The 26,589-nt window shown below is 39.9% G+C and overlaps 1 protein-coding gene across 1 annotated transcript; it reads right to left on the bottom strand.

Annotated features, from left to right (window-relative positions):
* Positions 1 to 1,192: 1,192 nt before the first annotated feature.
* Positions 1,193 to 19,385, bottom strand: LOC136008786 (carbonic anhydrase 2). The gene is made up of 7 exons (XM_065668527.1): positions 19,222 to 19,385; positions 18,479 to 18,676; positions 7,999 to 8,117; positions 6,489 to 6,581; positions 5,678 to 5,740; positions 4,485 to 4,640; positions 1,193 to 2,057 (listed from the first exon to the last, which is right to left on the bottom strand). Exons 1-7 carry the CDS (start codon positions 19,253 to 19,255, stop codon positions 1,938 to 1,940), a joined length of 783 nt encoding a protein of 260 aa, XP_065524599.1. The 5' UTR covers positions 19,256 to 19,385; the 3' UTR covers positions 1,193 to 1,937.
* Positions 19,386 to 26,589: the final 7,204 nt, after the last annotated feature.

The following is a 26,589-nucleotide window of genomic DNA, read 5'->3' as shown; positions in this document are numbered from 1 at the left end:
CACTCAGGCCTGCAGATAACAGAGTCAGAAAAGTACTCAAACCACTCAACATGAAGAACCTGAATTAATCAGCATAGGTATTGTAGGAAGAGACAAGTACCTTTGGAGCTCCATTCAGAAAAGCTGAATCTAAAACAAATGAACTATGGCAAACAAACATTTTGTTTTCCTGATCTGGTTTTGGGGTTTGGTGGGGGTCGTTTCATGGTTTTGTTCAATTAGTTGTTTTTTTAGTAGGGAGAGTATGTAAATGGGTGAGCTTTCCAAAGGGGGCAATTTGATCGAGTTTTCTCAAAATGTTTGTATGTGCTCATGAGAAGGCTTCATTCCCATCTCACCCATTTCAAGATCCCAGGAGTTTCAGAACCTAACGAGCCCAACTGGTATCTTATAAATTACAAAGTGAACCCTGATGGTGTAGGAAGCTCATAATAAACTATCTTAAAAACTAGGAGCAGAATCCAATGAGATGACAGATTTCAAGATGGCTTTTCTCAAAACAGCCAGGAGCCTGAGAAGGAGGATAGCCCCGTATGGCATTGTTTGGATCCTCTTTATTTAGAACAGATTTATATTTAGGCATCTATTGCATCTGTATTCATGAAAACACAAGAAATCACCTAGTAAGGATCCAGCAATGGAAGTTATTGGAATCTATTTTCTGTTGAGCAGTATTTATGTTGAAAACATCTTCTGTTGAAATCATTCATACGATATGAAACTGTGAGGCTGAAGAACAAATGCTGGGGACAGCGTCTTGAAAGATTTGGTCTAGTTGGACCGAACAGATTGAAAAACTTATGAATAAAGATGAGGCACCTTGCTTTTGGGCTGCTACATACGGACAATGTTTAAGCAATCAGGCTGAAGCAGCCCGTTCTTCAGTATAATTTTGTTCAAAATTCTTGTGAGGGGATCTTTTACTATGCAGTCAGCTTTGATGATAATCTGTAGTGACTGCTCAAAGCTAACAGCTCTTTCTACTGTTATAAAGCAGATAGACTTTCTGCTGTCTATCGGAGAGCTACTCAGAGAAGATTTCCCAACATATCCATATAGGTTTGCATTAATCTTTAGTGTCATTGAAACCCATTCCCAATATACTATATGTATAGTAATTATGTTTAATATGCAATGATGCAAGCAGATTAGTGACTCTTCCCAAATTAAAATAACAACATGGAAGCAAAAATATAAGTATAGATTTATTAGAGAAGTTATCTAAAATACAATATTATTTTCCTCCTTAAATTAGAGCATATATTATTTCAATGAAAAGATATTTTTTATTACTCCTATGGTAATAACAACTTTTAAAGATAATACTTAATTTAGGACATTTTTAATTAAAAAAATCCAACTACCATTAAGACATAATCAAGGCTGTTGATAGCATGGGTAAAAATGTAAAACGGCCTGAAAAGATATTTACATGTCAGTTTCTTAAAATCTAATAACTCTAATTCTCAATATTCATTTTGTTTTACTTTCTCAAAATACTTTTTTCCCTAAATTATACCTAGATTCTGCATTCCTGTGCTTTTCACAAAGCTTCAAGTTATCGTTAGTTATGTGTACTATCACACCAGAGGATGAGGTTTCTTAAAATGGCTTCTTTTGCTACTACCACCATATCCTCCCCCAACTAGCCAACATACTGTTTATTACACCAAAATGTCAGTTGCAGCAATAGTCACCAAAACACACACAGCCATGTCCCCTGCCATGCTTTCCTAACCCCACACCTTAAGAACACTTTCCTATTTGGCCAAGAGCCTTTCACATTTTATTAGCTGGCATTTCAGATGCAGAGAGAAAGAAAGAATGGATCTGAGAAACAAGATGTTGCCAGAGCACACATGGCAAAGGTTTGATTTCGGCTTAGCAAAACGGGCTCCTCACAAACACAGCCATTTCTAACACACTCAGCGCTGAGGTTACTGGAAGGAAGCTCTGACTTCCCTGCTCTTCAAAGGCTGACATGGGCGCCAGTTGTCCACCATACGGCACACGGGCTCATTCTCAGCACTGAAGCAAAGGCCACGGATTTTACACATCTGTGGAAAAAGGCACAAACATCCTCAAAAATGCGCTCTTGTTTCAGCAGGACTTTCTGAATTATACACCTTGGGCCTGAGCCAGAGGTCTAACTCAAAGTTTCACCAGCACTAATGGTCCAAAGAAGATATCACCACCCATGTGTCTCTACATTTCATCCACACCATTTTCTGCCCCTGACACAGGCTCTCCTGTCCACAAAGTAACCTTGCAAGAACAAATAAGAACACACAGAAGACAAGGATGCAGGCACACATTTACTGAACTTTGTGCACAAATTGTTGCTTGTCCTCTATCCAGATCTGAATTGAAATCCTTTCAGAATACTTCACAAGTTTTGGGTCTTTTGAAAATTCGATTTTTTTAATCCAGTTGCGGGGCGGGGGGAAAACCACAACTTTACCCTTGGGTCAAATTAAAGCAGCCAGTCTCATTCAATGTATCTTGATTTTCAAATACTGTGAGAGGGAAAACCGATCCATATCAACGGAGGCATACTGTAAAGTGTGTTTGTTCCTAAAGCACAACTTGTGTGTGCACAGACTGATATAATAAAAGCACCTTTATGTATAAGTGGGTGTCTCCAAAACTAGTACAAAGACTGACAAAATAACAACCCACCCCAAATGTGACCTCACACAGACAGCTGGAACTGCTGACAGAAATATGTACGTAGTATACAAGTCAGGCTGCAGGCCAGGCTTTCCTTCATTCAAGGCAGAAGGCCCTCAGCAGTGATTAGCCCAGGAAAGGACTTTACCTTCAGGACCAACCAGAGCAAAGTCTGGAGCTAAACCTCTGCCAGGAACTGCAGTGTCACTACAGCAAATGATAATGGATGGGCTCGCTATACCCTGCTGTAATATCCAGCTTTTGTCTATCTTTGAAAAACCAATTCAACTTAAACCCAGTGTCAATACTCTGCTTTATGGTTTCTTGTTTTGATCGGTTTTGGAATGAAGAGGCAAGCTGCTTCTGCCACACACTGTTTTGATCTCAAATCCATCTTTGAAATGTTGATGGTAATATGAAGGGGTGTGCGTGGGAGAAACAAGTGGTATCTTTTACCACTTGTAGGTGGTTAAAGTAGGTGTAGTAGGAAAAACAACTCTATTTTGATGAATGTGCTCTTGCCCTGTAATAAAACCATATTTGCAAACTTTGAATTATCAGTAGCAAAACCAGTAGTTTAGAATAAGTAAACAGTGTCAACTTTAATGCTCCCTTGCAGTTTATTAATCATAATTATTGCTATAATTATTATTTCTGATAGTTTTTGTCATTTATTCTGGTTTTATTACCTTAAGTCCCACAACAGCTCAGTTGCACTTCTGTAACATCAGCTGAATAAACCCCCTTGAATTATGTGTATATTGTTAGCATTTCTGCCACTGATAAAAGGGATTTAAGAGTTTGAAGAGTAAACTAACGCCCTTCATCAGGGCTGGTTTATATTTATCGGCTATAAGTTCTACTAATATCTCCCAATCTCGCAGATATGAACTGAGGATGGAATCATGCCTCTACGTAATTTCACTAATGGATGGTGTGGCATTCCACAGGATGGTGCTAAACACTAGGGCCAGGAGGGATTTCATCTGCATGAGTTCCTTCCTACTAGGAAGACTCCATCCTCCTCAAGCTGCTCAACAAAGTACAGGATTTTTTCAGACTTACGGAATCTGCAAGTTTTGCCTCTTCCAAACAATGCAGTTTTGTTAGGATTGTCACAATTCTGTGTGGGATTTCCTAACTCTGTTCTGTGCTGAATAGAACTTGTAAAATGAGCTCTGTGTCTTGGAAATGCTGGAAGATCAACAAACTAACTATAGATCTAACGTGTGAGATGCATACTTATAAATGCTTGGTATTTTCAGGGCAAGTATACCCAGATGGGTGATGTTTGCATGAACAGCAAACCTGCTTAACGCTCACTAACATATGCTAGACTAACTGCATTAAGGGTCCTTGTGCATTAACTCTCATGCAAACGGTCCTTGCATGCTACAGTTTTCCCAGATTTTCACCACATGACAGCTCTAGCCTGTCATGTGGTGAATATCTGGGAAAATTGGAAAATTTTCTGGAAATCCTCATTAAATATCTGAAAATATCTGGAAATCCTGATTAAGTTTTTAACCACTCCCTCTTCCTCCTCCCCCCCTGCAAATTTTCCCTGGGCTGTGTCCAAATGGAGAACAGCCTTACATTTTACAACAAACTCTACCTCCACACATAGCAGCAGAGTTCTGCCAGAAGGGGACAACTACTTCAGATATATATTTTTGACATCTGATGCTAGCTAATACCCTGCATAGCTCTGCCATAACATAAACTGCTACTTTAAAGATCATCCAGATGGCTGAGCTAAGTCAATCAATAAGACACCTGTACATATCTACTGGCACCATCCTTTGTAGACCTACCTGCTCAGGACTAACGGTGATGGGCTCCTTCAGAACATGCCATATCACACACTCGAGCAGTGGAGGAGTGGTCAGTGAGCCAGGATATGTCCAGTAGTCTCTGCATGCAGGAAGCAGTCCAGTGGGGTCAAAGTTTGTGAAGGAAGCTTGCTTTCCCTACAGTAAAGAAAGTAGATGGGCTAACATCAGGGGAGAGATCACAAAGACATACTGGACTTGCAGTAGTGAAGTCTCCTGCAGGAAGCTCCATGTTTGGAGAAAGGTAGAAATGGAGTTTGGCATGAAGTGTTGAGTGCATCCCACAGTACATTTGGGTTTAAAGACTTTCAGCAATATATTTCTTATAAGACATTCAAAACATTGTTTTTCTTGTCAAATGTTGAATTTATGTTCCTTGCTTCTAGAGACATGATTTGATTTTGGTTGAAGCAACAATGAGACTTCAGATGCCATGTACACTGATTGCACTGGAAATATAACCTGAGAGCACTGTTTGGAGAGTCCATTGAAGTAAATGGCAATATCCATTTACCGCAAAGGAAGCCTGATAACAAAGATGACACCGTAACCTTGTTCTTTATCTTTCCTGTCCACGTTTCTCCTTTCCACAGACCTTTACTCACTACGAAGGTACCCAGTTGCTCAGTAAGTACTTTTAGTTTCCCATTACTCAGCTCATTAAGATCACACACACACTTCACACAATATTTAAAATACAAAAAAGCTTTTCTCATAAGAGTCATACATCCTGATCAAACATCTTATGTGGACTCTCTGCTGAAACAGCCAAGAGAAGCATGCCCTCTCAGAGGAAGGAAATTTATCCCACACATGCAGAGATGAGGGGAAGTGCCTTTTCCATCTGTCACTGTCTAGAAAGGAAATCTACAAGAGCAGGCTAGATTAGTAAGATGAATCCTACCCCATAGGTTTAAATGCAGTTAAAAGACAGAGAAATGTAGCCAAAGATACAAAATTATCACTATTTCTAGTACTCCCTGCCCTCTACCACACAAATTTATTCAAATCCCTTTTGCATTTAGGATTACGGGAACATAAGTACTAATGGAAGAAAGGTTTGTTTAACTTCCATACACGCAGGAGACTAGGAAGAAGTAAAAAATCCACTTTCTGAAGAAGGCAACATAACATCGTTGTGATCGGTGTCAATCAACACAGACAGCAAATATTACCTTGGTTTGAATGGAGTTCAGAGCATCCACAACTTTCTGTATTTCAGGCTTGGCATTTCCTACCTGTAACACAAATCATATGAGAAGAAAATAACCATGCATTCTCAAGATACCTTTAGTTTCCTGTTGCAGTTCCCAAGGAAACATTTTCCCAGCACCATCTCATTACATAACAGGAGTACTACAGCAAAAGTGACTAGAAAATCATGCCAGCTGACAGTCAGCACAAATGGGTCAGCCAAGGACACTGGACAGAAAAAGTGATTTTCATTTACAGTGTGTGGATTTATTTTTGGACTTGAGCTGTTCTTTTGTCATAGAAGTCACACTCCTAATAAAACACCCTGAGGCCAGGATAGAATACACGCTATTGGGGCACAGTCATCTTCTCCAACCAGCCGTGAAGATAATTCAACTGCTACAAAATGCTCTGGACATTTAACGGCAACAGGAAAAGGAAAATAGGTGTTATTTAGGCTGGTCCTACTGCAAATTCATACACACATAACTTTGTCAGCTATGCGTACCACTTTTCACTGATAAGAGTTATGGCAGTGTCACTGTTGTGATGAAGGTAAATATGCTGTTATAGGGCTGTCACAGTGATGAATAGCAGTCATACTCCATAGCTGGTGTACAATTTTTATATGTAGAGGAAGCCAAGAATTTGGAGCACCACGCAGTTTGCTATGGATTTAGCCACTGTAGCATAATGCTGCCTTTTCTCGTATTTTAGGCTCTTAGGTCCCTCTGCAACACAATAAACATTCTGGACTCATCCAATTAATACAAAAGAAAAAGGTTAACTAACCTTTATGAAGATGCCTACCACAGCCAAACCATCAGGATGCTTCACAGCTTCAGCAAATTTACCATATTTTACATTCCAGTGAACAATATGGAGCTAGGAACAAGAAAGCAGAGGAACACTATGAAGATAATATTCCATCCACAATGTTCTACAGATGAGGATGCAGGGAAGTAATTTATTAAACATTAAGAACAGATGACGTTTTACTGCTGATATTTAAAAACTTTTGTGTGCAGTTAAGAATTTGTTGAATCATTCATCTACTTTCAAGTTTCATTTATGAAGAGATTTGTCATGCATTTTATTTTGCTTCTCTCTTTTATTCCCACATGAGTTTTAAATGCAAACTGTGGTTTTATCATTCTGATTTTAGTCCAGTGAAACTCCCGTTATCTTCAGAATGAGTTTTTCCTGCATGCAGCCTGCAGGATTTTGATGTAGTATTTTAATGCTATATATGCTGGAGTTCTAACCGTCACTGAAATGCATGATTGTCAGTGTCAAAGAACCACAGAAAACACGTTAACTACAGATCTGACCTGCAATTAGAGAGTTTAAAAACAGTCTTGTCCTTTTCTGGAAAACCTTTGAAAAGAATATGAAATGAAGCTCCAGGTCACACTAGCCAGGATGTTGCTTTCTTTTTCATTCCCAAGTTATTTCTAATTTAAGATCATCTGGCTGTTTCCCCACATCTGCAAGTTAAGTTGAGTGAGTAATTATGGTACTGTGAACACAGGCAGTGGCAAGTTTCTCAGGTAAGACAAAAGCTACTTCTATTTAATGAAAAGCATCAGAGACAACGAATTTGTGGCACCATTTCTTTTGTCTTTCAGTGCAAATCACAGGTATGTTCAGTTGATGCAGATTTATGAAAGGGTTAAAGTCTGTCACAGCATCCAGAGGTAGATTTCTAAGCAGGGGACAAGAAAAAGTGGGATGCAAGGCACTAAAGTCACTCCTTGTCTGTAGTGCAGCTGTAATAGAGAGCCTTAAACAGTTCAAGGGACATCCGGAGTATCTGGAGATACTACGAGCGCCTGCAAGGTCTCACTTCTTTGGTACCTGCCCTCTTCACAGCTCCCCTTTGCTTCTTTGCTACCAAAAGACGAAATGGTCTTCCCCAAATTATTCTGTTGCTGATATAAATGTCTCTGAAGTTAAAAACTGTAGCCAGAAAAAGAGGATGTGTGTACACAGAGGTGCTGAAATTCTATTTCTTCGTGATTTTCAAGAGCCACTGAGAAAGCAGGGGAAAACCAGGGATAATTAATGTGGGCTTTTCTGCTTCTACAGTCTTTGACAAGAAGTAGCTAAGTAAATTCTAATTTGATTCTAATCTCTGCTCTTGCAAGGAGCAGGTCTTGGGTGGCATTGTACGAAAATCTTCTATGGTAACCTGCGCAGTCTCTTGCCCTGTGAAGGTCTGTAGAGAAGTTGCTACTGTGGTGGAATATTAACAAAATATTTACTATACACAAAAGACTGGAGAAGGTAAAGCACGTCCTACCTCTGCATCATACTTCACACCATCCACAGTGTGCTCGGACCCTTGGCCTTCACAGGATCCCCAGTGAATGTGAAATTGTACCAGCCTGTAGGCTGTATCCAGTGCTCCCCCTTGCAGGACTGTAAAGCAAAGAGCCTTTATTAGAATCTCACATAACTTTTGTTATCGAGTCACACTTCAAACCGGAATGTCCACTCAAATCTTCCATGTGAAATACAGTTCATTCCTCTGCATGCTGTCATGCTGTTCCAGATTGTCTTCAATGGTACACTGCTGCAGTACACCAAAATCAGTAATAAATGTATCAATATATAAGAGAATTTACAGTAAGCATCTCATCAGCAATTTAACAGGCATGCTAATATTACAGGTGACAAGGGCAGAGCTAAGGATGTAACTTTTCTGTCACCAAATAAATAAAAAAAAGGCCAAGAAAAAGAACAGCCTTTGTTAGAGGCCAGTATAGAGCTGTTCTATGGAAGTACACCAAATCATCTTTCACTTACTAATGTACTCTGTCCCTTCATTTTAGACACTTCATCCATTTAGGTCTTAATCCTGCAAATCCTGTGGCAGATTGGATTGCGCAAAATGCTTTTGGTTCCAAATTAAACCTCAACACCTGTTAGCCATGCGTTGCTGCAAGGTAAAGTTCTAGGCACAGTGCAAGGCATTGCAGAGATGTGGATTCAACTCTCTTGTCCCTCCCAACCTTTATTCCTGGAGAATGAATTTAAAAAATGGTGGTGAAAATGGCAATGCCTGCCAAGACACATTTTTTAAAATACAGAAACAAGATGTTTAATTATGCTCTCCACTATCTAACCTTACTCCTGCTATGGGACTGCTCTAAGTGGAGTGCCCAGCCACACTTTCAGTTATACAGGAGTTTTCCCAAGTTCCCTTATTCTGCCTGTTAGTTTTAACCTCGTAATTAAACTGTGCCAAATCACCATTATATACAGGATCAAGCCCGATTTCTGCAAAATGCTCAAGGCACAGACAATGTCTCCTCCAGTGCAGCATAAAGCACAGAACAATAACAAATATTTCCATTAAATAGAGCTATTTATCTAAGTCATTAGAGCAAGGTTTCAGACCATTTATTTTTTTTCCTAAGCATCTCAAATTCATATTAAATCTCTAAGATGTTAATATTAAAAAAAAGATTATTTAAAAATGTAATTTGAAGTGTTACATATCTTAGAGATAAATTTCTCAATACACCTAAATATATATATACACAATAAAGTGACAGAAGAGTGTTGACATCAGATATTACGTTAAGTGTGCTTTGTGTATGTGCCACAAACAAAATGGTTCTGTGGAGTAAAGATGCTTTCCTCTCAGTCTGCAATGAGTCTAGACATTAACACAATACGTGCAAGTGTGAAAATATACATCAAATGCAGAGAGGAAAAGGTCACTGTCTGTTCAGGTTTGAATGATTCTGATTATATGCAAGCATGGACAACAACAATTGTGGATACTTGGCAATGAGGTGAGAAGGATTTGACTAAAAAATCAGAATATATGAAAATACGATATATATATATATATATAAAACACGTTAGTTTCCACTGGTGTGCCTTACACATGCAAAATTTGAGTTCAGTGGAGAAATTTAGCGTTTGCCTGGGGCTCCTTTGGTGAATATATTTAGAAGTCTCCCAACATGTATTTCTATTTGAAAAATGTTAATATATGCTCCACCGCCATCTTTGCAATTTCCAATACCGAACAGTATTATACCGAACAATACAATTTCCAAAACTGAACAGCCAACAGACCAAGACTTGCCCTACCTATTGCCAAGCTATGTAATACAAAGAACAATGGCTACTTAAAGTAATTAAATAGGAACATATCTTATTCTACTTTGATGTTTCTGCATGTGCCAGCTGCCAAGACGCATAACTGTCAAGCACAGGACTACAAATCAGAATACTTTCTTTCAGAATGGCAACTGTGAATGTGCATTAGTTCCTTTTGAAAATGAAGTAAGTGGTTGTTACGTCTTTACAGATGTAAAATAATTTAATCCACACAATATTATGTTTCATTTGAAAATTATGCCATGGAGTTGCAATGTTTCAGTTTTAGTTCCTTTGGCTAATGGATGTGCTGCTTGTTGCAGGTACAAATGGACTGAGGCTCCACCATTTCTCAACCTTGGACAGCGCTAGCGCAGCACAGGTTAATCTGCAATTATTAATCAATGGAAAGCATGCTGAAAAGCAGAACCATGCAATCTTCTTAAATCCATTTGCAGTGTTATTTCTTTACACAAAGTTTGCTATAGTCTCATAAAACTCAAAAGATGCACAAAAATCTCTGCAGGTTTTGCTTACTTTTCTCATTCTGTGGTTCTCAGATCCAGCACTAGCTTATTTTGACTCACAGCAGAGCATTCAAAGAAAGTAATAATTAGATTAGTGTGAATGAATACAAATCCAGCAGGCTTAATTACAGAACAGCCCCTCTTGTGTTAGCCTACATTAAGCAGGTATTTTTTTTTAATACTTCTCAACCCTTCAAAAGAAATAAAATTTAACATTAAACATAAATGGCAAAGTAGAAATGCTAGAGCTTCTTTTTTTTTTTTTTTTTGTTTCCCCAGCTCAAGCTTTTAAACCATGAACAAATACTACCAGCTTTTGCTACGTATAAGTTCATTGAGAATTGGAGCAACATTCACACTGGGAACTTCCCTGTCCTTGCCCCATCTGATGTGAACATCAATTCAGGCAACATTGATGATAGAAGTCCAACCATTCTATCCCCTTTTTTTGAGGGATGGGGAAATTCTGATTCATATTTCAGCATTTATTTCATCATAAGCTCCTTTCCTTTTGAAATTGGTATTAGTGGAAACCATCCTGGAAATACACATGTAGCTGTGCTCCCTTTTGTTACATAGCACAGCTTCAGATGAAGGATGAAGACAATACAAGCCAACCTGGAAAACACATTATTTTCTTACAGATTCAACCCACATCATAACCTGGTCCCCACAGACGTGCAACAGCCTAAGAGGTGACAGCTTGAAAATGCAGTGCTTTTTTCTATGCAACAGTTATTTGAAATGTTACAGTGAGACAAATTTGGAGCCACAAATTTAGGTTAAGAAAAGGTAGCTGTTTTCAACCTTCTACCTTTTACTGGAGAAGTTAATAGTAGTAACACCCTGTAATTATATTGCACTGCTATTAAATGATTTCGGAACATTTTCTAAATTAGGTGAACATAAGTATTAACAGAACTAAGTTGGAAAGTCAAATAACCACACAAACTGTCCCATTTATGTCTGTGGGATTTCTTGGATACAGAAGGTGAACTTAATTTGTCTCCATTACACTTTCTTAGGATATTTGGAAACACACAGGAATCAAAGGGGATTTTGCTGCATCTGGGACAGCCGCTTGCTGAGGCCACACAACTTCACTATTCTAATCAAAGGCAAGTCACTGGGTAGTTACCTTTCCCATGTAAAACAGAATAGCTTTGTAAAAAATACTGTTGGATCACTTTGTATCTTTTTTCAGGAAATGGCAGCACCACATCTGTGAATTTTTGCAGGAATACTGTGGTATTACTGTTATTTAGCCACCTCCTAAGGGATGTTTTCTCTACACAAAGCAGGAAACTAATAATTCTCATCAAAGCAATAAACTCACTAAAGAAATAATCAAAATGGTTGAACTACAAGATTGCTTCATGAGTTAGAGTGAATTCTTTCCAGTCATACAAATTAATGTGCTAAGAAAAATACTACTCTAAAGTTACTCTGAGAAAATGCAGAATGAGAAAGTGTTCTTCATATGAAAATCACTGACAGGAAAGCTCCTTCTAAGTAGCTGAAATAATGGGTCCAAAAGGATGCCCAGCACTCCGAACTTGTCAGAAAAGCTAGTTCTGTGAGTCTATCCAGCAAAATACTAGCAACAGGACATTTCAAGCACAGACCTCTGAAGACAGCCCTCTTGCACACACATTACTTTGACATTTCCAGTTTTTAGAAAGCCACGCTTTTGCATCAGCCTACCACAGATGTGCAAATGTATATGACCTTGTAGGTATGTGTGAAATATACACATAGTATATACCTTACTGTCAATGTTTCATACAGACATCTGTATGATATATAAAAGGCCTTGAGGAGACAAAGTAGACAAAACATTACTTGAAAAAAACATAAATCTGGAGCACTATGCGCTATTAATGGCACAAAAAAGGCTCTTAGGAGGATGCTCTGGGATTAGCCCTGTGTTCTTATGCAAGGATGGGCTTCTCCATCTGACAGACTGAAGAGTTCAGTTAGGGTAAGCTGCCACTTCTGTGAAACGTGGAGTACAGAGTGTCACACTTTGTGAAATGTTTCCTTCCTTATGTTATCTCTTTCAGACATTCCTCCTAGGACGCTGTATCATGACAAGCAAGAGAGCAAGACAGCACGTAAGCATATTGCTGTAGGGATCATACTTGCAGAAAACATCTGTAATGGGTTTCATCAAGAAAAAAACCCTACATAACTGGTATCTCATAAGGAAAAAACCCTACTCTGGCCTTGCTAGAGGGTTAGCCTGACAAGGCAACAAGGATGTTCCAGAAAGATAGACCAGAATGAAACACCTGCCAAAATGCAGCAGGTCTGCAGTCATGCGTATCTATAGCAGATCAGTGGTTCTGATTCACCTCAGCTGAACTATTTCATCCAGACTGGGTAGCAGCCAGGCACTCTGACCTGCTTAAGGATACAAAGTCATTTAGGTTCTTAAGTTTCCTCCCACTCCTGGGAGCAGCAGAGTTTATTTCTCATGTCTCTTTAATGGAGATTTTCTAAGAGTCACAAAGTGCTGCCCTGATTCCCCAGTCAGCCTTCAGTCTTCATGTTTTCACACTGTATGAGCTGACAATGACTTTCTAAGAACTGAGTTGGAAGCATTAAAATTCTCTTAAAAGAATTGGTTTAATTTCTGATGGCAACAGCTTTAATAGCAATCTCAGTGACTGCTTACAGTACTGAAAACTGTATTAGACATGGTGCTTGTACTACATTGAGATCTATTAAGGGATGAACAAACTTAAGGTATGAGTATTGCCTCTAAGCACACAACAGTCCTTCGAGCTTACAAGTGATATCAACAAATATATCAGCTGGCAAGAGCAGCCATGGTGACATCTGGCACACAGCTGCATTACATCTTAAAAATAAACTTTTCCAAGTGGCCTTAGCTGATAACAGCTGACTAGCTTCTCCTGGGTTTGCAGTAAAAGCTCCTAAGGAGGAGGAATTTGGAAGAAGGGAGGGAAGTTGCCATACTAAATGCACAATTCATGTCAAATTCCTGCTCAGAAGGTGCATACTAAACAAACAAATAAATAAATGCTGCTATAACAGAAGAAGGGCACTTTAAGGTTCTGTAAAGAAAGGAAGGCTTGAAACATGCAGGACTGATCTTAAGCCCTCTTACCTTCCCTTCCAGTTCCTGGAAACACAAGAGCTATTCTCAGGTTGCTTACATAGGCTTTGCAGCTTCTGGTGATTTCGGTTCACAGGAAAAATGACTTAATGATCACACACTCTCAGGGACCTCTGACTTTCTAGTCAAGCAGTGCAAAAAGTACTTGTGACACATAAACAGACGTCTGAATACAGTCCCTTGAAGCTATAAGCAATCAGTTCTCCAATTTATGATTCTGAAGGGTCAACAATGCTAAACTGCATTTTGGACCTTCAGCCTATGACCATCTACTTAAAACATACAATATTATTCTGGGATAGATAATATTACATCTTTGGAGCTGGGAAGCCTAAAAATAAACCAGTGGCAGTGACTTTGATTAAGAGCTGTGCCTTGAAGGCAGCACTCCTGCCTGTTTCTTCCTCCATTTACCAGCTGAGGTGGAAGTGTAGGAAGAGCAATATTAGCACAACTTTCAGAGTAACTCACTGCCAACCAAGAAGTATTAATGCACTGACAATTGAATAACCAATGTAACAAAACAGATTGGTTTGTTTACAGCGAGTCATAATTCAAGACAGCTGGAGCATCCTCATTAATATTTACAATTATAGGAAGAATTGGGTAATATATTTGATTACAACTACAGAAAGTCTCCCAAAGGGGGGCTAGTATCAAAGTTAATACAGTATTTTAATTTCCCCAGCTCTCCTCATAATTTTAAAGTTCTACTGTGATTCAATATTTGAAAAAAAGTCAGATTTACTTGGGACTCCGTTTTGTGTTTCAAGATTATTGCTAGCTCAGTGGCAAGGAAAGAAAAAGGAAACAATTAAGACACTCATCCACAAGCAGAAATTACCAGTACATTTAGTAATGTCTCTAGAGCCTTACGCCATAGTTGCAATTCACTTCTTTAACAATGTACACTTTTATACAGCTAAAATATGGTATTTTAACATTCTTGTTATGGGATAAATTAATTGCTGATGGACTTCTTCCCTTTATAAGCTCATTACGCAGATGATCAGAAAATACAGAATACACTGCCTACCGCTATGAACTTTTCCCATTTGAATTTCAGGTTTTCACGAATTCTTAAAAGTTCTCTGGGAAACTTACATTGAGAATACATTCAAAGTATGTTACAGAATCTTCTTTTGGGCTCTTGAGGCTTTCTTGAGCAAAGTCACTTCCTGTGGTTTTACAGCTCTGAGAAGTCGTTGTTTACTTCTGTCTATTTTAAAGGGGTGAAACAACACAAATGTCCTTACAGCAGACTATAATATGAAGTGTTTAATATTACAAAGTGCCCTTAGTGAGACATTCCTTTGCTATAAAGTACCTAAAATAAGGTGGATTATTGTAATTTAACAGTTATTGGCACCACTTGCTTCACTCATGTGGAAGGTCAGGTCCCAGGATACAAGCATGGACGAACCTGAATGAGGTTTTATTCCTCATGTCACTACACTTTTATCATTATGAGTTTCTGCTTTTATTTAAAGTTACAGGAATTTTAAATGTGAACGCCTAAAACCACTTGAAACTTTCACTGTTATTAGAAGACAGTAGACAGGAGAACTAAGAAAGCAACTGCAAGAACTGAAGAAGAGAGGCTTAATAACAACTGGAAGAGGAAGTTCACTGTTTACTTTCTACATACAAGTCCAAGAAAACATTCCAAAAGACTGCAAGGAAACAAGAGAGAAGATATCCTTTTATGTAAGAGAAAATAATGGAATCTTAGCGCGCAAAAGAAATGTTCATAAACACGGCAATGCTGGCTTGTGAATTTCCTTTCCATACACCATTTCTACCAACTAGCAACTGTGAAATATGAAGGGATTCACTTTGGGAACTGGCTGAGCCTTTACAAGTGTATTCTGGAATATAACAGCTGTCACACAAGCCAAGAAATTTGAAGCCTGTACTACAAGAATTGAAATTGAAGATTTGGGAGTCATTGCTTAGGAAAAGGTTTTTTCTACGCATCGCGACATCTAAGTATATCTAAGAAAATTAACAATAAAGTAAACCAAAGTCAGGTTCTAAAGCTGTCATAAAGATTTTAACATCATTTCTTTGCTAAAACATCATTGTAAGAGGAAATCATATAGGTCATAGGCATAATTACAACCAGGATCAAAAGTTACATCTATAAAGCTCCAAGTATTAGTAAAGAGATCTACAAGCAGGGAAAAAAACATTTTCTTCTGTGAAGATCCATTAGTCACATAAATTGCATATAGATCATTTTTCTTTAAAAGTTATTTTATTTTACATCCTTACTATGCTAAAGAATGTAGATGGAATATCATTTTAAGAAATCCTAAATTTCTTTCCCGTTTTTTTTTTTCCACAGAGATGAGCAGAAGCTTTATAAAACATTCTTCTATGCACAAATGTAACACAACAAATATACATTTTGGGGGGAGAGCATTTTATTATGGGATCAACAGTATTCAGATTACATATTTCTGAATCAAAGATATTAAAACAACTATTCTTAAAGAGTTGCAGCCAAACATGCATTTTAGCTTTGTTACCTATTTTCATTATGCTCTTACTACCTGTAATTTTTAATTGCAGTAACTCATTTTGCATACTCTAAAGAGCAGGAGTCTAACAGATTTTAATACCCAGCACTGCTGTCCAATTTACTTCAATGTCATTAGTTACGAGCCTGAAGATTCTTAATGAATGGATCTACTCTTTCCTGTGCAATTACTCATGCCTTGGAAGATTATTCACAAACAATGATCTTATTACTTCATTTTGCACCTACTACCACAGATAATTCATTACTGCATATAGGAAAGCTCATAGGAGCAAGCAATACAGCCTGTGGGAAGTATTTGCAGGATTTTATTTAATTGTCTTTGGTAAAACATACCAGCACATCGCAGAATTTCACACAGTTTCTCCTTGTGACTGTTGCAGGATGCCTAACCAAGAATTTGGTACACACATAAATTCAGAAATGGGAGTAAATCAAGCACAGTCAAGTCAAAGACAGCTCTATTTTGTGTAAGGAAAGTAGGTTACCTAGTTAACTGAATACAAATGAAGTCATTAAGCGTGCTGCCAGGTAGGTTCTATGCACTGTAATTTTCAATAGAAAGTGTGATACCGAAGGATCCACCCTCACCTGGCCTCAGAGAGATCTGTTTAATGTGGGTTTTTTCTAAAGAATAATCAGTTTCTGATTCACTAATAGAGCTACTGAGAATATTTCTACTTGCATCTCCTACCCTCCCACTCTGAAAGCTGTGTCACTACATATCTATCAGAGGATTCCTGTCACAGATGTTCTGGTTCTGCACTTTCTCATAAAAAAGCATTCTTCCTACAGACATTTCTTTAGGTTATCATAAGTTTCTGCCATTTTTTATCTTCCAAGTTCCCAAATACAACCTAATTTTCAGTCTTTCCAAACTATTGTGCACACAAAGTGAACATGTAGTAGCTTTGTTACACTGTGAAGACCTGAACCTGTTTCCTTTGGGCTCAGCGAGAGCAGGATGACAGCAAGTAGACTCACGTGTATCCAGGGAAAACAGAATCCCTTTTTTTTCTACTCCTTTTCTTCCCCATGACACTGTTAAAATGTACATGCATTCAGCAACTTTACCTCCTCAGTGCTTAAGAAAAATAAAGACTAAGAAATCAGAATACCTTTTTTTTTAAAAAAAAGCATACAAATATTAATGTAGATGCTCTGTGTAAGTTATACATAGATCTATCTGTATTTATACAACTGTGAACACTTACAGCTGTCCACTTAATGTTTTTCAGTACAAAGATTGTAATCAAAATACAAAGTTAAATTCTTAGTGCAATGCTGAATGCCTATTATACTGCATCACATTACCTGCAAAAACCTCACATTTTTCGTAGGTATGGATCATTTGTTCTTAGCACCATTCCCTAAATGATATTGCCAGCAAAACACTTAGGAAAAACAGGGCACTTACTCCAGCAAGTTAAATCAGACAGTTATCTAGAGAAGGCAGTGACCTCTCTATGAGATTGCTTTTGCTGTTTATATTAAAACTAGAGATATATTCACTGTAGCAGGGTGATGATCTCTGTAAATTCAGCCAGCTGAAAAACTACATTTAAAGATAACCTACAAAACCCTTGTTACAACTAGGGCTTAGACTCTATTTGTGCATCAATGTGGCCATTCCTTTCAGTAAGGATTACTAAAAGGGTTGCAGGATTCAGTGCTTAATTTCACCATACAATACAACAAACAGTAAGACCCCGTGGAATGACTGTGGGCTAGGAAACTTTGTAGGAATGTGTCAGATACATTATCTTTATCTAGAAAGCCCAGCATCAAGAAATGTCAGGCATAATACTTGTCTAAACTGCAAAAGAACAAAGAAGTATTTTCCAACCATTTCTCTGTTTCTGTACTAACCTGGGAGCATACTGGCTTCAGAAATATGAAATAATATTTTGATAACCAAAGAAACTATTCCCAAACTATTTCTACTTCAAGTTGTTAAGTGTAATCCTTTATTATTCTACAGCAAATTTATTCCTAGGATGCATTTTGCCTCCTCTTTTAACCATTTAGTCAGTAGCTTATGATGAGCTATGCCTAAAATTGTTCTTGTCAAATAACCATGAGGTTTGGTTTGTTTGGCTTTTTTTTTTTTTCTCTCCACAGCTGAACCCTTATCCAAACCCTACTGATTTAAGCAAAAATAAAGCAATTCACTTTTCTGAAGTTTAGAGTAGGGCAACTCCAAGCTGCCCAACTGCCCAGACAGGCTTTGTTATCTTCTAATGGGACCTCAACTTGCTTTTAGCCTAAAGGAGCCATGTAATATGCTGAATCCTGACCTTACTGAAGCCAAAACAGCTTGGTGTATTTTTGACTTAAAAAAAAAAAACAAAAAAAAAAAACAAAAAACCACCTATGGCCTCAGCAAACATTTTAGTAGCAGTGTTAGTAGCAATCTCTCCCATTTCCACCACTGCACACAAAGGTGAGGTCTCACCTGACTTGTCAGAAGAATCATCAAACTCCACATTGAAGGAGTGCCCGTTGTTGACAATGGCTTTAGCCGTGCTGGCATCGTAGCTGAAGCTGAGAGGCTTCAGACCAGCGTCGTACTTGGTAGCCTTGGTGCAGATATCAATAGGGGACTGGCGCTCTCCGTTGGCGATGGGGAAGTGCTTGTGCCAGTGAGCGGGTCCTGCAAGACAGAGTGGGAAAAGACACGTTGTTAGAGGCATGCAAAGGAGAACCCTCACTCTAGAAAGCGGGACGTTCTAACACTGGCATCAGTCTTGTTCCGAAATAATAATGCACCATTTGCGAGGGCTGCCGGTAGTGGCAACACCGACGACGGGAAATCCCACCTGGGGACCACGGCGGAGACCCAGCAGTCCCTCACCCTTTGGAGGCTGAGGATGGGATTTTACCAGGGTGCCCTCCGAGAGGCCACCCCGTCCTCCTCGAGCAGCGCCCCGTGCTCCCCTCCTCCTTGCGCCGTTACAGAAGTAAAGGAGTGACAGGAGGAAACCAGAAGATGGTCCAGAGAAGCGGTGCGGAGCGCCGGGCCCGCCGCAGGTGCCATCTCAAGGTTAAAAGAGAGAAGCGCCACGGAGCCCGGTCCCACTCAGGGCGAAGGCTCGGCGCGGCGGGCGCGTCCCGCCCGCTGCTCCCGGCGACCTGCTGCCAGGTATCATGTCGTGTCCCGCACCGTGCCGGCCGGAGCCGCGCACCCCGGGCACTCACCATCGTGGCTGCCGTACCCCCAGTGGTGGGACATGGTTCGCGGAACGACTGCACCCGCGGAGTCTGCCGCAGCGCCGTGGCCCCGGCGGGCTCTCAGGGGTTTTTATAGGCTCCCGCCAACTCCATGCCCTTCTCCGCGGCCGGAGGAAGGGGTGGAGAGCGCTGGCAGGGGCGGAGGGAGACTCCGCTGGGGGCGGAGAGAGCGGTCCCTTATAACCCGCGATCCGCGGTGGCGGCGGAGTGGCGGCGGGCCCGGCCGGCAGCGCCCCCGGGAGCGGGGCAGCACGGGGCTGCCGCAGCCGCGGCGTCGGCGGTGTCACCCGTTCCCCCCAATCCCGATCCCTCGCAATGCGCACCTGCGGGCGTTACGCGGGGTGCTGCGGAGGGAGCGCCGTGACCTTGCGGAGGTGCCGGCGGACGGGGCAGCGCAGCGCGGCGGCAGCCGATGTCGGGCGGGCGGCGGCTGTCGGTGTTTCCGTGCGTGTGTGTGTACGTACTTGCGGGCGGCCGCAGGGCGGTCTGCTGCTGCTCCCTGCCGGGGGCGCGGGGAAGGCTCGGCGGTCTCGGGGGCAGAGCCGCGCCACAGGGGATTTGTCCTGGGTGCCGCCGCGTTCGGGAAGGGATTAACGGGAATTTGGAGGAGGAGATCAGCGGGCTCAGCGAGGGGAGCTGCGGTCACGCTTCCGAAGAGCGGGGATGCTCTTGCTTATGACTCGATAGCGTGTGGGTTTTTTAAATCCTCAGTTTCGGAGAAGACGGCAGGTAAAGCTGTGCTTGCATCCACTTCTTACCATTTAGGAAACACACTTGCTGTAAGAGCGGTTCAACCACCAGTCCCGCATATTTTAGATGTTTTTATATTGCTCAACACTGGTGTTTTATCGCGGGGCGGGAGAGATCGGACCTTGCCAACCCCTTTACAGGGGCTGAGTTAGTCCTGCACTGCCTTGCCTTGTCCCTGCACTGTAGTGGGGCTGCGGGTCCCTGCGAAGCATCTCATACCCCATTGGGTCTGCAGAACATCCTTCTTGCAAGTTCTCCTGTGTCTTCTTGCTCCAAGCAATTTTTGGTACAGGAATAACATTGTGATAGAAGTTTATCACATTATTATTATTATTATTATTATTATTATTATTAAGGTGGTTTATTCAAATATGGTTTTAATTTTCCTCTGTTGTGATTTGACCACAGGGTTCTAAATTCTCATCAGTGAGGTCATTGTACATCTAGAAAAACAACACCAGAATGACTCCATCATTTACATTCAGCATTGTAAAATGTGTCATTTGTTTCTATTTGTTAAGGGGGGGGGGGGGAGGGGGAGAAAAGTCTATTCCTACAATGCGGTTACTGTTGCTAATAGCAAAAGGAGCCAGCTTGGAAATTGCTTATAAAAAATAAATGCATTTCTCAGACCCCTTCGAGTGTTAGCAGGAAATATTTAAAGCTTGTTACTGATTAACACAGTGTGCGTCCCCTCACATTTGCATACCTTTACTCAAGATGGTTTAGTGACCACAGGATAGAAATGTGAAGCCAAAACTGTATACACAGAAATTATTTAGAAGTGGCTGTGGTGCATGTGATATAGAACAGCAAATGGAAATGTGCATGTTAGAAATTTACTAGGAATTCCTTGTTTGCTCTTTATAAAATACTTCCCAGCAATCACTTTAAGTCTGCTAATCCCATGTGTATTGACAGTCTCTCATAAACATGCACACGAACAAACTGACTTAGATAAGAAACCTTGAAGAATAAAGCAGAAAACATCAATTTATGCTGTAGGAAGGAATAACATTTCTGTATGTTTCAGAAGGCTTCCTTCCATTTAATCGTACTGTAAAAAAAAATCAATTCAGCTTAATTCCTCTGCACTCTCATATGTCAAGTTTCCACTGACGTCAAAGGGAGTACCACATAAACGACAAGTACAGGATTAAACACAACACAATGTTTGGCATGGTAGGCTTCCTAAGGGATCTACATAGGGTTCTTACCAGGGAAATTAAGTCAGTTAGCAGCACCTCTGAGGGACTGTTATTTTAATTACATGAATCTTTATTTCATCCCATTGTTTCTATGGGTAGGTATGTGGGACTTGCTAAGCACACACAGCCATACAGCCAGAAATACAAAGTCCATTGTTCTTAAATACCCATTCTCTTTCATCATTCAACAGTTAGTACTGGCAGGCTTGAGGTCATGCCAAGAGGCTGTTACAGAGAGCCTGGCATTGACTTGTGCTCCTTCTTTTCTGTCTCCTGCCTGCATCAGACTCCTCAAATCTGTGACAGTGGTTTTATGGCAGAATGCAATGGCTCAAAAAAAGCCATAAGCTAGCCTTAGGAAGTTGAGTGCTGGAATCAGCACATTACAGGTAACATTGTATGCTGGTGAAGCTTCTTAGTGTCAAAAAGCAACAGCAAAACACATAATACACGTAAGCATGGTACCTGTTGTAGCTCAAGCATTGCACATAAATCTACACTATGTGCCATAAACCTGCCCCTCTTTGTGACAGTTGTGCTGAAATCAGTGGAATGACGCATACCAGTAGGGCCTACTTGCACATACAGAATGTGTAGGAGCAGTTCCTAAAGCAAATGTTAACAAATCCTGTGGCGACAGAAGCATTATAAATACATTTCGAGCAATACAAATACAGGGAACAGATTAGATAATTACTGTAGCCATTTGATTACTCATGACTCTGACATTAACATTTTAGGTAGAAAAGATGACAGTGTAATCTTGTCTCCCATTTCTGTCATTACTGGTACCACATACAGTGAGAGTTTTTAGAAACTAATAAAACCAGATACCTTTCTTCATCTCTATTTCCTAGTGTTAGATCACACCTGAATATGGTAACAAATAGATGGATTTGAGTTGATACTTTTGAATCCCCTTAGTCAATACAAATAGAAGCAGCATCAATGGTTTCAGTACATGCAAAGTGTTCACTCAGTCAGGTAACCTCCACCCAGTTTATGGTACTCATTCCTGGGCAAAGGACGTTGCAAAGCTTATGCATCATTTAGGTGCCATTTGAATCCTGCTTTGAAAGCTGACATGTCACTGCACATTTGTTGACTCTGCACAAGAAGGAAAGCATCCTGTTTGTGTACCTTTTATGAAGTTTCCTGAAATATATTTTTACGATCATTATAATTATTGTGAAGCACCACAAATGTCAGTACAGATGGAGAAATGGCACAGATCCTTCCATAGCAAAGGTTTTTTCTCCTTAGTAGTCAAATGCCAACTACTAGTAGTATTCTGGCTGCACATCAAACATGCATCAACCTGCAAGACAGTTTCAGCAGAAGTGTATATAATTGTGTTGTAAATCCACCTTTTAATTTTCATGGTAGATTTTCAGCTTTGTCTGAAAAAATACATTTGCAGTCTTTTTTTTTTTACATCTTTTACATCTTTTTTATGTTTCTGCTTTGTGCTTAGCAAGATCCAGAAGAATCCTGCATCATTCTGATTCATTTTAGTTATTCTGTGAAATTAAAATGCAATTATGAAAATAAAAATAATTTTTTGTCCTTCAGTGTGGTCAGGTTAGAGCCCTTCCTTGTATTACAAAAATGATGCTTTACTACTAATTTCTAATGAAAGAATAATGCAAGAATCAACAATGCAAGCTTCATGACATATCAGTACAGTTGAAGAAGCCTGCCTGCCCCTCTGCTGAGTTCTGGCCATTGCTGATACAAGCTGCTTTGAAATACACACTTTTATACACCTCAAAATATACGATGTTTAAGTAATCTGTTACGTAAAAATGAACTGGCTTGACTATGTGGATAAGCTCAGTTTCCAGTCATAATTCAATGAAATTACATACACATGATAAAGCCTTGTGTCATGTAAATTTAACATCAGCAAGGGGGAAATATTTTTGTACACACCTTTTCATTCCAGGCTAATGTACTGGCTCACCCACTGTCTTCCATGATGTTTTGAACTTTCTCACAACCTGGCCTTTACTTGTCTGGTCTCTACAGCTCCAGATGCAATTTCCCAGTTTATGTGCTAGTATACCTTCCTCTTTACACATGGATGAGTCAGTGGTCATCACTCCTGACTTCTCACCTATGTATCTTTTGGCAAGTATGCTCCGTTACTCTTGCAAACTACCATCTTGTGACTTATGCAATTAGCATTGCACCACATGGTAAACTTGCAGCAACTCACACTGGAAGTCTGTTACCAAGGTGCACGTAAGAGTTTTGCAAGGCACTGGCAGCAGCAGCTCACCAGCATGACTCAGTACAACACTGCACAAGCGAAGGATTTGAAAGTGATTTATAAACTATCAAAGCAATCAGCTTCCAGCTGGTCATGACACAAGTCACATCCTATTCCCCTGAGGACAAAATCTAGGCAACAGATGCCAGCACTGTACGAGAGATACAAGAGATAACCCAAATGGTCATTCTAGAGCTCCTGCCCACTAATGTCAGGAAGTTTCAGAGATTTCTCCTTTAAAAAGTCCAAAAGGTTCTTGCATATGATCATCTTAGTCTTTTTTTTTTTTTCTCTCAGCTTTTTAGAAACAACTTGTGTTCCTAAAATAACAGATAATGGCCATCCAACATGTGAGCAGTATTAGACGCTTCCCAGTCCAAATATCATAATGTGGGAACTGCTCAGAGTTCATGGGGTAACCTGGTCCTTCACAGGTCTGTGAGATGTCTGTTGTGCGGCTGGCTTAGAGGAAAACTTATTATGTGGAAATAGCGAAAATGCTCATGGATTGTGAAAAGCAGTAATGGGCATGCAAAGGGACTGTGACTGCCATGTGTAGAGCAGTGACCAAGGAGAGGTTCTACAGGAGTTCTCTGGGCTGCCTGCAGGGTAGGAGATGGAAATCCTTAGCTTTCAGAAACGGCTTGTGCTTGCACAGGGATGGATGGTGGTGGAAAACCAATGACTGCACTGTGCAAAATTGCCAAGTGTCATGTCACAAAGTAATAAATACCCTAGTGACTACGTTGGTTTCTCTTGCTAAAATTTCACATCCAAATGAGCAGGAAGCTGCAGAGCAAAATGTATTAAAACCAGTACACCTTCACCTAGCTTTGTCCAAAAGCCATTTACATGAATCTCTGATTTTTGCCATTGGTGGATATAAACAAGAATGATGGATATGAACCCTTGCCTTTGATCCAAAGCTTACAGCGAAGACCTCTAATTCCAATGAAAAACTGCAAATTGGACTGGGCAATCCTAGCAGCTATGTGAATCTGTTATGGGATTGCATATGGGTTTTAAAGTAGTAATGAAATCTGCCAGAGTTTGCAAATGCTTAATAAATCAACAAAATAGGTACATAATACATACATCTTTCTTATTTCCTGGGAAAATAATTAAGCTTTGTTTTGAGAAAATATTTGTTGGTTAGTTTAAATTTCTGTCTAGGAGTAACTTACAGTATGGTATTGAGAAATCTGTTATTTTTGTCAAGCTTCCTCTAAATGAAAGCTTCTCCATTCCCAGTAAATCTTCTGATAGGCTGATTTATTGGGCAAAGCACCTTCAGACTTTTTATGGTTAAGTGAGCATTGTAACAGAGACTAAAGCTCAAGCTTGTGTCTCAGAACTAATATTTCTGTCCTTACGCTACTACTCACTCACTCATTCTCCTCTACCTCAGTAAAAAACTAACATTATTATCCTACTTGTGACAGCATTGTATTAGATGCTTCACTCACTGATAAGGAAACAACTTGGTGACTTCATAAAGAATGCTTTGGAACTTTTCCTGTTCTTATATTTATGTACTGATTTTTGGTCTTTAAAGGCTACACAACTAACAGGAAGTACACACATCATCACAGGCTGGCTTTGTTTATGTTTTTTCTCATCCTTCATCTTACTTTTTCTCATTCTAGAAATGCATGAGATGTGCGCACACACACACACACACACACACACATAACTTTTCAGACTGTTGCATGATTCCAGTGTTGGGCTTTTTTAAACTCTATTTTAGGGAGGGGAGAGCTACACTGCATTCAGCAGTGATAAACAGGGACCTCACTCATGAAAAATGAAAATAAACTCACCTGCTTAATTTTTAATTCTCTGTGGGTTTGTTTGTTTGTTGTTGTTGTTGTTGTGGTTTGTTTTTTTTTTTTTTAAGATATGTCAGTATCTGGCAATGGAAAATTTCGTACTGGAAAATCTGGCAGCGAAATACTGTTGATTTAAAAATAAATTCTGTCCACTGAAAAAGGAAAGCTCATTATGGGTACTATGTGTGGTTAAAGCTTTGTATTTACTCAGCCAAGGTTTAAGCCTAAATTGGTGGTTTTAAATAGCTTAGTACAACAGCTGCTATCCATCTCACAAAGTTCAAATCAGTTCAACCTTTTCATTGGCATGTGGAGTCAAAGCAAACTGTAAGACCAGGCTTGTAGGTCTACCTAAACTGTTTTCAGCACAGCCTGTGAGTAAGTAAAGCAAAGGCGCTTTCATGTGATTTTTCTGTTTGGACTCATGGGGCTGCTGATGGGTTTCTCACCCACTGACACAAAGTATCAGGATGACTGTTTCAGGTATGATCTCTCTCAAACAATTTAAACTGGGATAATACTTCATTTCCTACCTGGGTCAGAGCACAACCCCAGAACATCATCTGCAGACTGCGGGCTGAGGCGGTGTCAAAAGGAAAAGTGTTCAGAGCTGGCTGAACCATTTTCCAGTCATTTCTCTAACAGCTGTCAGGAAGTTACTGAAAACTTCAGCCCTGTGAGTGGATAACGTCACTGATTATACCAAACACGTTTAAGGCTTTGTGTTGGAATATATTGTCTGCATTCCACTCTATTCCTTTCTGCGGAAATCTTCTACGTGCTCTTCCACCCTAGAGACCAGTGGTGGAGATTTCACATGATCTCTCTTCTACTTGCTTAGGACAAAACTCACTGTACAGTTACACTGCAGCCAGGCTAACTAAAGATATTAGCGTCACCCTGCAATACTCTCTGCAAATGATTAAAACACACTAGGGAGAGAAGTTAGCTTTGCCAGAGCTTTTCTGTGTGAAAGATGGTTTCAAGTAAAGTGAAGCTGGCTACCTGCTGCTATAAGAGGAAAATGGTAATTATCTCCAGATACAAGCTGGGGGGGTTGACAACATTTTCAAACAGCATAGGAGAATGCAGGGGAAAAGATTCATGACTTTTAATGTTTTTAGCATTTAAAGATGTTTACTTGGGTACATGAATTAGCACACATTAAAAATAATGAAAAGATTCATGTTGGAAGCTCATCAGAGTTCCAAACACTCTACAAAGTCAGGGAGTGTAAACTGCTTCTACAAAGTTCTTTTGTTCATTGTATCTGTAC

This window comes from Lathamus discolor, chromosome 2 (assembly GCF_037157495.1).
Source record: "Lathamus discolor isolate bLatDis1 chromosome 2, bLatDis1.hap1, whole genome shotgun sequence".
NCBI classification, from domain to species: Eukaryota; Metazoa; Chordata; class Aves; order Psittaciformes; family Psittacidae; genus Lathamus; species Lathamus discolor.
This window is presented reverse-complemented; position numbering and strand designations above follow the sequence as displayed.

What these genes read in the sequence shown, in the direction of transcription:
- LOC136008786 (XM_065668527.1), bottom strand. Translation starts at nt 19,255, where the DNA reads ATGTCCCACCACTGGGGGTACGGCAGCCACGATG. An exon ending in TGGTAGGCATCTTCATAAAG is followed by an intron (nt 5,741 to 6,488) that starts GTTAGTTAACCT and finishes TTTGTGTTACAG; the next exon opens with GTAGGAAATGCCAAGCCTGA. An exon ending in TGAACTCCATTCAAACCAAG is followed by an intron (nt 4,641 to 5,677) that starts GTAATATTTGCT and finishes TCTTTACTGTAG; the next exon opens with GGAAAGCAAGCTTCCTTCAC.